Source organism: Macrobrachium rosenbergii, chromosome 25 (assembly GCF_040412425.1).
Source record: "Macrobrachium rosenbergii isolate ZJJX-2024 chromosome 25, ASM4041242v1, whole genome shotgun sequence".
NCBI classification, from domain to species: Eukaryota; Metazoa; Arthropoda; class Malacostraca; order Decapoda; family Palaemonidae; genus Macrobrachium; species Macrobrachium rosenbergii.
In genome coordinates, this window is record NC_089765.1 from 26,114,914 (window position 1) to 26,126,878 (window position 11,965).

At 32.4% G+C, this 11,965-nt stretch overlaps 1 protein-coding gene across 1 annotated transcript in view; it reads left to right on the top strand.

The window, feature by feature from the left end:
- LOC136852493 (galactosylgalactosylxylosylprotein 3-beta-glucuronosyltransferase S-like) overlaps positions 1-11,686 on the top strand; it is a 54,273-nt gene extending 42,587 nt beyond the window's left edge. Inside the window, exons 7-8 of the mRNA XM_067127160.1 lie at positions 8,282-8,455; positions 10,647-11,686. Of these exons, the coding sequence (XP_066983261.1) occupies positions 8,282-8,455; positions 10,647-10,760 (288 nt within the window). The 3' untranslated portion in view covers positions 10,761-11,686. The remainder of the gene's footprint in view (positions 1-8,281; positions 8,456-10,646) is intronic.
- The last annotated feature ends 279 nt before the right edge of the window (positions 11,687-11,965 follow it).

The window sequence follows — 11,965 nt, forward strand, 5'->3', positions numbered from 1 at the left end:
TATATATATATATATATATATATATATATATATATATATATATATTTATATATATATATGTATATATATATATATATATTATATATATATATATATATATATATATATATATATATATATATATATATATTATATATATATATATATATATATATATATATATATATATATATATATATATATATATGTATATTTATATATATATATATATATATTATATATATATATATATGTATATATATATATATGTATATATATATATATATAAATATATATATATATATATATATATATATATATATATATATATATATATATATATATATATATATATATATATATATTTATATATATATATATATATATATATATATATATGTATATATACATACACATACATATATATATAAATATATACAGTATATATGTATATATATATATATATATATATATATATATATATTCATATATATATATATATATATATATATATGTATATATATATATATATATATATATATATATATATATTATATATATATATATATATATATATATATATATATATATATATATATATATATATATATATATATGTATATCTACATATATTTATATATCTATATATATGTATATAGGCTATATACATATAGATAGATAGATAGATAGATAGATAGATAGATAGATAGATATCTCCTCCCGACGACGAGGGAAAAGGATACGATGATGATGATTTTTCGCTACATTTACATTTATTTCTTTAAAAAAAATGCTATTTTCGTGGCAATAAAGCTTTCTAGAAAATTTCACCCCGGGGAGGACAAGATCAACTTGGAAATTATTATTATTATAGATAGATACATATACATAAATATATGTATATATAAGTATATATACATATATTTTATATATATATATATATATATATATGTGTGTGTGTGTGTGTGTGTGTGTGTGTGTGTGTGTATACACTGGTTTGTGCGTCTGTGTGCGTTAATTTTTCCCAATAGTTAAAAATAAGGTGGTCTCAAGAATTTCTGTTTCCTGAAATGGTCATCACTAGCGCCCAGTAATCCAGTCAGCTTCAAGAGAAAAGTGACCTTTTTTGTTTTAACAAGGCTTCTCCATTGCCATTGATCACCTTATTAAGGGGAGAGAGAGGGGAGAGAGAGAGAGAGAGAGAGAGAGAGAGAGAGAGAGAGAGAGAGCTGCCTCCAGCAAGGAATGATTAAGTTTTTCGCATAGCAGAGTAAGTTATAAATATATAGTTTTTTTATGGTACCAACATCAAATTATAATAGTAGATTTTGAAGGATACAGAGTAGTTTAAATCGCTTGTCTTATTTAAATAAAAATTCTTCTTCGAAAAGAAATAAGTTTTAGAGTCTTCAAGAACACTATTAAAGACGCACGGAAAACTTTTCCAATATTCCTGAAAACCTGTCTACCATATACTTTGGAGGCTTGTATTTCAAGTCAATGGTCCCTGTATGCTTGTCCTGTATGAATTGGATTCATATTCTAAAAAAAAAAAAAAATAGTAATAAAAAATACTCATAGTAGCATGAGTCTTAAAATGAAGTAGCAAATCCACAGTTGTATATTTATCTTTAAATATATGTACATATACATAACTGTGGAATTGCTTCCAATAATAATAATAATAATAATAATAATAATAATAATAATAATAATAATAATAATAATAATAATAATAATAATACTGAGATAATATTAAGCAAACTTTTTACTGATGAAGATGCAATTTTTAATAATTTTAGTAGGACATTTTTTTAAACAACTTTTAGAGCTGGCCGTGCTGGACACGACCTTTGCGTTCAGTTTGTATAAACAAACTGAAGGGATGGCCATGGGATCACCACTTGGTCCAATTTTTGCTAACATCTTCATGTGCTCCTGGAGGAGCGCATAATAGAAGAATGTCCCATTAGGTTCCGCCCTCTATTTTATCGAAGATATGTTGACGACACGTTCTCCTGTTTCGTCATGAATGTCATGCAGAGTCCTTTCTGGAGTTCGTCATCCGACAACATCCAAACATAAGGTTCGCTATGGAGAAGGAGGTAAATAACAAACTCCCCTTCCTTGATCTTATTATTTCCAGAGGTGACTCAGGTTTTTACACAGGTGTGTATAGAAAAAATACATTTACTGGTTTGGGAATGAATTTTTATAGTTCGTGTTTCTTTCATTTGAAACTGAACTCTATTTTAACCTCCTCCATAGGGCTTACACCCACTCGTCAAACTGGAAGAGTTTCCACGATGAGATATCCTTTTTAGTGAAATATTTCAATAATAATTGTTTTCCATCACGACTTTTTCAGATCCCTAAATAAACTGCTACTACAGAAAATGACTCAGGCAACACCTGAATCGACTGTGCTGAAACTAAAGATGTATGCAAGTTTCCCTTTCGTGCATGATGATACTTTTAGGAGAAAATGCACAGCCATTATTCAAAAGAGTTTTCCAGCTTTAAACCTGAAAATCATCCCGAAAAATCCCTTTACAATAGGGTCTCTGTTCAGAGTCAAAGACCGGCTCAGTCCTCTGTTTTCGTCCAGCGTTGTTTACAAGTACACTTGCCCGGGATGTGATCACGGGATATACATATGTGGGATGCACGAGGAGGCTGTTGAAGGTCCGCATAGATTCCCACAGGGGCATAAGTCATAGAACAGGTAGCAGGTTATCTAATCCTGAGCAATCAAATATACGAAATCATTCAAAATTATGTAAAACTTATATTAACAGCAAGGATTTTTCCATCCTAGGCCGAGTGCAGAACAACAACGACTTAACCATCCTAGAATCCATAATTATCAGGAAGACTGTGCCGTCGTTAAATACTCAATCGTCCTCAGTGAAATTGTTTATAGCCTAGTTTGGGCAACTGGTTTTCCTCACTCTGTTTGTACTTATTTATGTTAGTCTTGTTCTTTCTTCCATATAGGTAGGTTGTTTTAAGATTTTAGTGAACTCCTTTTACTCATTATTGACTTGTCTTGGAATGAGGTGTTTTGTTTTAAATATTTTTACTACATAAAGAGCTGTTGCCATTGCATTAATTTGTTATTGATGTTCGCAAATTATATTATATTTTATAGCCTTGAAAATGCGACTTGGAATTCGTCGCGGAACGTCGGCATTGAAAATAAACTGTAGATGATGAGGATGCCTTTCCCTACTGCTTCCTTCGTGATGTATATATATATATATATATATATATATATATATATATATATATATATATATATATATATATATATTATTAAAAAGGACCTCATTCAAACTGCATGGGTATCTATAGATACCATCCAGTTTGAATGAGGTCCTAAGTAATTTAGTTAATGCACAGAACAATTGTGTATGTGATAAAGTTAATATATATATATATATGTATACATATATGTGTGTGTTAGTGTGTGTATTAACAGATACAGTTAGACAGAAAGAGATATATATATATATATATAGATATGATATATATATATATATATATATATATATATATATATATATATGATATATATATCTATATCTTTCTGTTAATACACACACTATATATGTATAATAGTTATATTAACTTTATCACATACACAATTGTTCTATTTAACTATATATATTCATTCAAACTGGATGGTATCTATAGATACCATGCAGTTTGAATGATCCTTTAGTAATATATATATATATATATATATATATATATATATATATATATATATATATATATATAATATCTAAAAGGAAACAGCATCTACAGTTTATTTTCAATGCTGACGTAGTAAAATATATTTTCATATAAAATATATATAATATAACATCACAAATAATATATACATAAAATATATATATATATATATATATATATATATATATATATATATATATATATATATATATATATATATATATATATACATATATATATACATATATACATATATGCATATATATAGTAGGAGTACGGATAGGAAGAACAGTCAGCTCATCATTGATATATTTATTAATAGGTGCGCTTCAGGATCACCCATATCCCATCTTTTCTGGCTAAAAAGATACAAAAACACTAATTAAAACTGACAACAGAGCTTACAAAATTAAAATGCTTTAAAGATTGAAAAATGACAATGACAAAACAAGAAATAGATTACCTTCAGTAGTAAAGTCCAGAGGATGAAAACTGAATAAGAGTAAACAAGGTTAGCAAGTAAACAAGAAAGGCCGGGGTGGGGTTACTATAGTACGACCGTTTTAGGAAGAGACTTTGCCCTCTTCAACTGACCATTAACCTTCTGACTTCAAGCTCATTGTTTGCGCCTGTTATCAAGCACGTGTACTATAATAGAAAGTTCTGAATGAAGTTTTGTTGTCCCACTTAAATTTTAGATAAAAAAAAAAAAAAAAAAATTCAATATATGAAAATGATAGATGCAAGAAATTTGGAAACCTAGATGTGCTTTCATTTTCAGTTTTGTTTATTTGGATGCTGTACTGAGCAATGTTCTTGAGTTACGTCATCTACTATAGTTTTTATTACTGTTCCTTTGCTGTTATCGAAGTCATATAATTGTGATATAGTTTTGAGCTTTTGAGTTATTGTTTTCTTTCGTGTATGCCGTGATCATATATTCTTTACCTCCTTGCTGTATCAAGGTTGAATTTTCACTGTGCAGCTATAAAATAGCTCATAATAAATATTCTTTAAAATGTTTATTATGATATATATTATATATATATATAAATATTCAATATATACAGCATATATAAAGATATATTACGGCAATATTTAAAATGAAAGAAAGCAATTCAAAAGCTCAAAAACTATAAAATCTCACAATTATATATATATATATATATATATATATATATATATATATATATATATATATATATATATTACACATTTATACAGTATTAGATTTACCTGTGCTTTTAAAGCACTGTCATATGATACTCATCACTGCTGTGGCATTTCTGTTATATGTAGATTTTTAAAGATATTTCTGCCACTTTCTGTCGAAAAACAGATCTATATTTCAATTTATTTCAATTTCAGTGTTCAACAGGATATCACACAACAAGGGAAAGCAATAAATTTATTTACAATCGAAGTATGAGGAGACATTACTTATGAAGAATCCTCGTCAGAGGATGCTACATCGATAACAAAAGAATCTATATATTTATCAATGCAAACATCTCTTGAAGCGTCATCTCTTTTTATATCTTCGGCATGTCTCACATCATTAGCCCAGTTGTCAGAAGATATGGATTCAATTGCTTCTTTGACCAAAGGAAGCAGGTCTGATTTTTAAAATGATTCTTCTTTGCCACGTATGATTTCACCTGCGCCCATATCAGTTCTTTTGCATTATACTGGCAGTGATATGTAGGCAGCCTAACCACTATGTCCATGATCTCTTGCCAGTCTGTCAATCACGTAATCATTTTCTTTACATGAATGTCTTTGCAACTTTACTAATTTTTTATTAGCCAGTCTTTAACTTCATCCTTTTTGGCAGACATTGTCGGAGGTTTATTAATTCGAACTGAATGATAAGAAGCGTTATCCAACACTATGATGGCAGATGGCCCTATATTGGGAAGAAGCTGGGTTTTAAACCATTTTTCAAACACTGCAGAATTCATCTGAATTTCTAGATTGCGTATCCCTTGTCAGCTGGTGCTTGATCATTGATAAAAATATTACCCAGAAATGTGGTTAAAATTGCAACCAATATTGTGATTGTGTCTACTTACTCTCCAATGTTATTGATGTACAATTAGAAGGAATAAATCATAGGTAAAAATTTTTATTCTGTCACTCTCTCTCTCTCTCTCTCTCTCTCTCTCTCTCTCTCTCTCTCTCTCTCTCTCTCTCTCTTTTTTTTTTTTTGCCCAGCTAGTGGAATAGTAAGCGGAACCATAAAAATGATGAACATTCTTTATGATTAGTTTTCTGACGAATATACAAATAATTTTTAACTATAATACACAACTGTGATGTAGCTGTCCTTTACGGATTCAAACAGAATTAGAGAAAATGACAAAAAAAAAAAAAGAAGACTGTCATCCTCAATCAGTGCAGTGCTTATACCTCTGGCAACACTAAACCCCGATATATAGTATTTATCCTATGTTTATTTATTTGTGTTGTTACATTAATTGCATAATATCTATATCACGGATCGCTACTATCACAATATTATCATATAAATAAAACAGGTTAATTTGCAGCAAAACAACAAATACAAACGCTATTACAATGATTGTTTACGATTTCGTGCGTCTGGTAGCATGCTACGGGTGACTACCGTCTGAAAACCCTCCGGATTGTGGTAAGTGTGAGGTCTCATCTCGGCCGTAATCAAAGGGTTAACACTTGTAGTTCATGTGCAAGTGCTTCTGTTTGCAGCTTCTAAACTCTCTGCCTTTCAGACTCTTCCTTCTGCATTTCAGCGTCTGCTCTTCATGGTTCTCTTGCCCTCGGTTGCTCTGCATGGGCTAGGTCTTCCTCCTTTGCTAAATTCTGGAATTCTGTGCCTTCCAAACCAGTTTCTTAGACCAATCTCACATGTCTCTACTTTAGTTGCTGCCATACTGAAATACACTAAACAATAAACAGTAAACTTTAGGCTAATGAAATTAAATGACACCAAAGCACTGCCACTTAAACATATCCTGGTCACCACCAGTTTCTGTCACACAACGACAACGACTTGTATATACAGTTGTCTTGGGTAATGGCCAATGGCTTTATTTCTGGTATGATTAAAACACATCAAGTAATCAAAATTACAAAATTTATTTAAACGCCTGAGAGGCATGTAACACTGGAGACATCATTAATTTCTGGAAGAGTGGTCTGTTAGGTATTGCGCTTAGAATGGCTAGTGTTGTGAGGCTTGCCTTTCTCTCTCTCTCTCTCTCTCTCTCTCTCTCTCTCTCTCTCTCTCTCTCTCTCTCACACACACACATATGCATGCAAACATGCACACTACTACAGGGAAGACGTTATGTAATCTTAGTCAACTCGGGAGGCCTGGAAATATCTCGAACAAGCAAACTATGTAAAACTCTAAGGAAATGATAATTATCATGCTTCTGTGTGAATAAAATACAAAAAAAATTTTCTCTCACCTTACTAATCAAATCACTTATCATAAGAAAACAGTCATATGAAATTAATGTATTCCAATGAAACTTCAGAGCATTACATTCTTGAAGCTGCAAGAGAAATGGTACTAGAGGGAACTCCACAAAAAAAAAATCCTTCTCGTCATTTATACTTTGTGGATCTACTGAAGTATATAAAGTGACTGGTTGGTTGTCTTGTATTTGTTCCCATCTAATTTCTCCTGATTACGCAATGTAGGCAATGTATGTGCTGGTCTAGTTAGATGGAGATGATGGTAATTTCTACCTGCTGACTTGTATCTCCCATTCATAAGACGAGAGCGACAGGGTGCCGTGTGGAATTTCCTAGCGATGTTCCTGCGCAATAACAAACTCTAGAGCAAGGTCCTGTCAGCCTTTCATACCAGCATCTGTAAGGCTGTAAAGAGGGTGAATGGTTGGCTGACATTTTTGGATTCTGTTGGATCATCATATCAGTGTCTCACTGGCACGTAGAAAAAGACATGCCTTCCAGATCATTAAGAAAGTGACGACACAACCAGGTTAGTGAATGGGGTTCCCTCCTCACTCGCCCAGATAAACCTGTATAGGCCTACCAGCAACTATATTACTACCAGTTTTAACAATTGAACTAACTTTTACTGAAGATACTCTTATATAAAAACTATGGTTTGTATATATGACAAATACAAAAGCTATAAAATATTACTATACTTTAACTATTGTTATTTGCGAAGCCATTAGTAAACACCATGAATAACTCAAGTATGAAAAATGATGTCAGCACAAAGTGCGTCGAGATACTCGCACAGTTGGATCCAGGTGTTGTAAATTTAAAAAATTCCCAGTAAAATATTCATCCAGTGATCAGTTAAACATAATGTTTGTATTCATAAGAATAAAATATAATCCATTTGGCTGTGAATGTCCAATTTGACTTAATAAGCAAAGTCTTCTAAGTTGATTAAAGAAATATACTAATTTAGTTGGTTATCTTCATCCCGAGATTTGAATACTGAAGCACTGACACCTGCTTTTTAATTACTTTTATAATTCATCTGTAAATAGCCACATTGTGGTTGATATTTAACTAAAATGTTTATCATACATTCTAGGCAGGCAGAAAATTTGCTGTGGATATGGCAGGCTTCGCCGTAAATCTTCGAGTCCTACATGCCAACCCTGATGCCACCATACCTCTGAGACTGTCCTACTTAGAAGATGGTTTTCTAAGACAATTGAGAATTGAACTGAAAGATCTAGAACCCCTCGCCTGGGGTTGTACACAGGTACGAAGGAAACTTAAGAAATATATGAGAGAGAGAGTGTGCATGTGTATGTGGCCACAAGCAAATAGAAATAAGGAAAGCAAGGATGTGGCAGATTGATAGAGATTAACAATTATAGATTAGAAATGATCAGCGTAATGATTGTTATCTTATGACAGATTTTATCTTGTGATGTCGGATGTAAATTTTCACTCCACTATGCCTGAATTCTAGTCTGGTCTAGGACTTTACCTATGCCCTAATTGGATGATTGTCTTGCTTTTTTTTCAGCTGTTACTGTTCTGATTGACTGTTCCATAGCCCTTCTCATTATACCTCATTTTTTGAGATTTCAATAAATTTTCCAGCTGTTGGATGTCACATCTTTCCAAGTTCTCATACTCATACTGGGTCATGAATCTTAAAATTCTGTAGCCAGGCCTCCTTTGAATCTCCATGGTGTTCTTTGTCGGTGCCTATGTCTATGCTGCATCAAGTGATACAGGCTTTAAGTATTATAAATTATTGTTCTATTTACCACTGGTTCAGCACTCTATTTCATTTAGGCGTTGCTATTTTGTCTTCACTTTCCTCTTAAGCGCTTCAGAGTCCAGTATGTTTTCAGAGTAACAAAAATGTTCAATATTTTTTAAGACCTGTCCTTCTGCCATTTTGTAATGTTTCACCTCTTTCCCCTCCACTTTGCTCTTATACATTTCAGACATTTGGATATCTCTTACTCGATGCATATTCTGCAATCCCGAGCCTCTCTTGTGATATCTGTTGTACGTATTTGAGACATAGTACTGCTGTCGCTCCACATCTGTCACACAGCATCCACATGGCTATCTTCTTCACTGTATTTGCATCTTCTTAAGTCCCCATAAACTCTATGTTGCGTTTGTTGATTCAGTATGTAAGAAAGCATTAGTGGGAAGACGGGAATTGTTCCGCCATAAAACCATTACTTTAATGTAGGCTATTTCATGATGGCAGTATCATTTGTTTGGAGTGTTATTGTAGTTGCTAGGCTCGTCCAGAGCTGAATGTGATCGTATGTAAAGAGGATCAAGAGACAAAGCAAGAAAAAGGGCAAGGCAAATTTCACATCTCCAGCAGAAAGGAGAACAACTTGTTTTTAGCTCAATGAAATTTATTCTGGCGTTTACTTCAGGAGAGGAGTCTTTCTAAGCGCAGGCCCGAGCCAGTGTGCTTCCACGAGCTACGCTCGGCCTTAAGTGGAACGCCTATAAAGAATTGTGAATTAATTTTATAATTTTCCTTGCACTTGATGTTTTAATGCTACCAAGTAAAGCCACTGGTCACTGGTACCAATGAACTGCACACCATACATTATAGAAGTTAAAGATTTTGTTATTTTCGACACTGCAGCCAAGAAACAATACCATGGGGAATTACACATAAAAAATAATCCATCTCACAATTTATATTTTGATATAGGCTGTTGCACTGTTCAACTGATTTCACTTCATATATATTAATGAGGTCTTGTGGACATGTGGAGGTGCCAGACGTAAACCTTCATTGGGAATGTAACACTCAAGTTGGCTTGGTCTCTTCTCATCATAACCTCTAGCCCTGTTAGTCAATAGGCCTAGCCTTTGAAAGTTCTATTTGTCCCGGAGTCAGAGCTTTGATTAGTAATATTTGACAGTGTACAGTCTGTGATGTTATAGTCCATGCTGCGATACGCATTCTGGTGTTATTTGAAATTGAAACGTGTACCTTTTACAAATATGCTTTAAAAAAAAAGCGGTAAACTAAAGGGTCTAAATCACGAGTATAAAAACACCAAAAATAACACAGCAACGCATGACAGCAGGTGAAAACTGTTGGCCCCAACATGAACAAGTGACTCTGATAAATCATTAGTGAGATTACTTTCCGAAATATGGTGAATTTATGACTGGCTGTGATTTGCTTTTTCTTCTTTTCAAATTAATCACATGTTGGCCGTGTAAGCTGGCTGAAGTATAGTAGCCTCGGTCTGGGTATATAGACAGTGATAGCAGTATACCATGTAAATTTTCTTTTCCTGTTTAGGTGATGTATTTTGACCATCTCTAATGCTGTGACTTGAGATTTGGAGAAGCTGAATTTTAAAGCTATAGAAATTAAAGTGGTTACTGAATTCAGCATTATTTGCGCTCATGTATTATGTTACTAACTTTATTTATTTAATAATTTGCAGGTCTTAGTGTGGCACACGAAGACTTATAAACCAGGGACACCGAAAATGGAGCATATAACCCATACAGACTTTGACACAAATCTTGTTGAACTTTATAAGAATATGCTTAGGTGATTTAGGCTTCGAAATGTTTTGTTCGTGTATCAGGTAGTCTGTAGGATGTAGTGTTGATTTTTATAAATCAAAGTATGTCACCTTTAAAACTGTACGATACATGCTGTTGTATTTGTATTTTAGAAATTTTCGTCTCCTATTTGTCAGTTCATTTTAGTCAATAGTCAAGTAAAGGAAAATGAAATTACTATTACAAACTAATTTGGTGCTTTCTCAATGGACACCGTTTAGACTATGCTCAACTAGTGTACTGTACAAGACGTTTTATACTAGTTGAACATAGTCTAATATGTGTCCATTAAGACAAACACCAAATTAGTTTGTAATAGCAATTCCACTTTCCTTGACTACTGACCAAAATGTCATTTGTTGGTTTAAATATATTATCATTTTCTGGCAGTATGTATGGGAAATTAGCTTTTTAAATATCATTAGTTAGATCCCAAAGATTTTCATCACCGTTTTGTAGCAACTCTGAAAATAGTGTACTTCAGAGTAGCATGTTTTATAACATGTAATGACACACTGTATGTGAAATGAGTTTTTCTTTAAATATCATCAGTTAGGTCCCATAGATTTTATTCACTTCTTTGTAGCAAGTATGAAAGTAAATGAATTTAATGATTTTAGTCAAAGCAACATTTTGAGAGCCATGTTTCATAACATGGCATCATCCTTTACCAAATGAGATGGAGCTTTTCTTATTCTGTTGTGCTGTTTTGATGGGAACATCTGTGCTTCAGGTTGTGGCAACCAGGTTATTTCATATGCCAAAGTCAGTTACATTACGGTGGCTCTTGATCAAATAGCCAGCCATGTCACAGTCTGTACCGCTGTCTTTCACAGTTTTGAGTTCTGAGTTCTTGTGACGAGGGTACACTCCGGTGAAATGTGTCAAAAATTGATGAATTTGATTGTTAACTTTTCATTAGCATTTCATTTACCTCTTGTCTTATCTTTAATCATATAGCCATTCTGATCAACGGTATTTGAATTTGTAAGTATATTATCTAGATGTGCTCCATGATAATGAGTGCTTATAATGAGTGATAATTATGATAAAGAAAATTCAATCCCTATGAGAAATAGAAAGACGCAGCTTGGACTCACATATTGAATGAGAATTATATAACAAAATTGTAATGCATGAAAGAAGAACGTTCCAGTACTGTTATTTCAATCTAGGCATTCACTCACGCTATGGT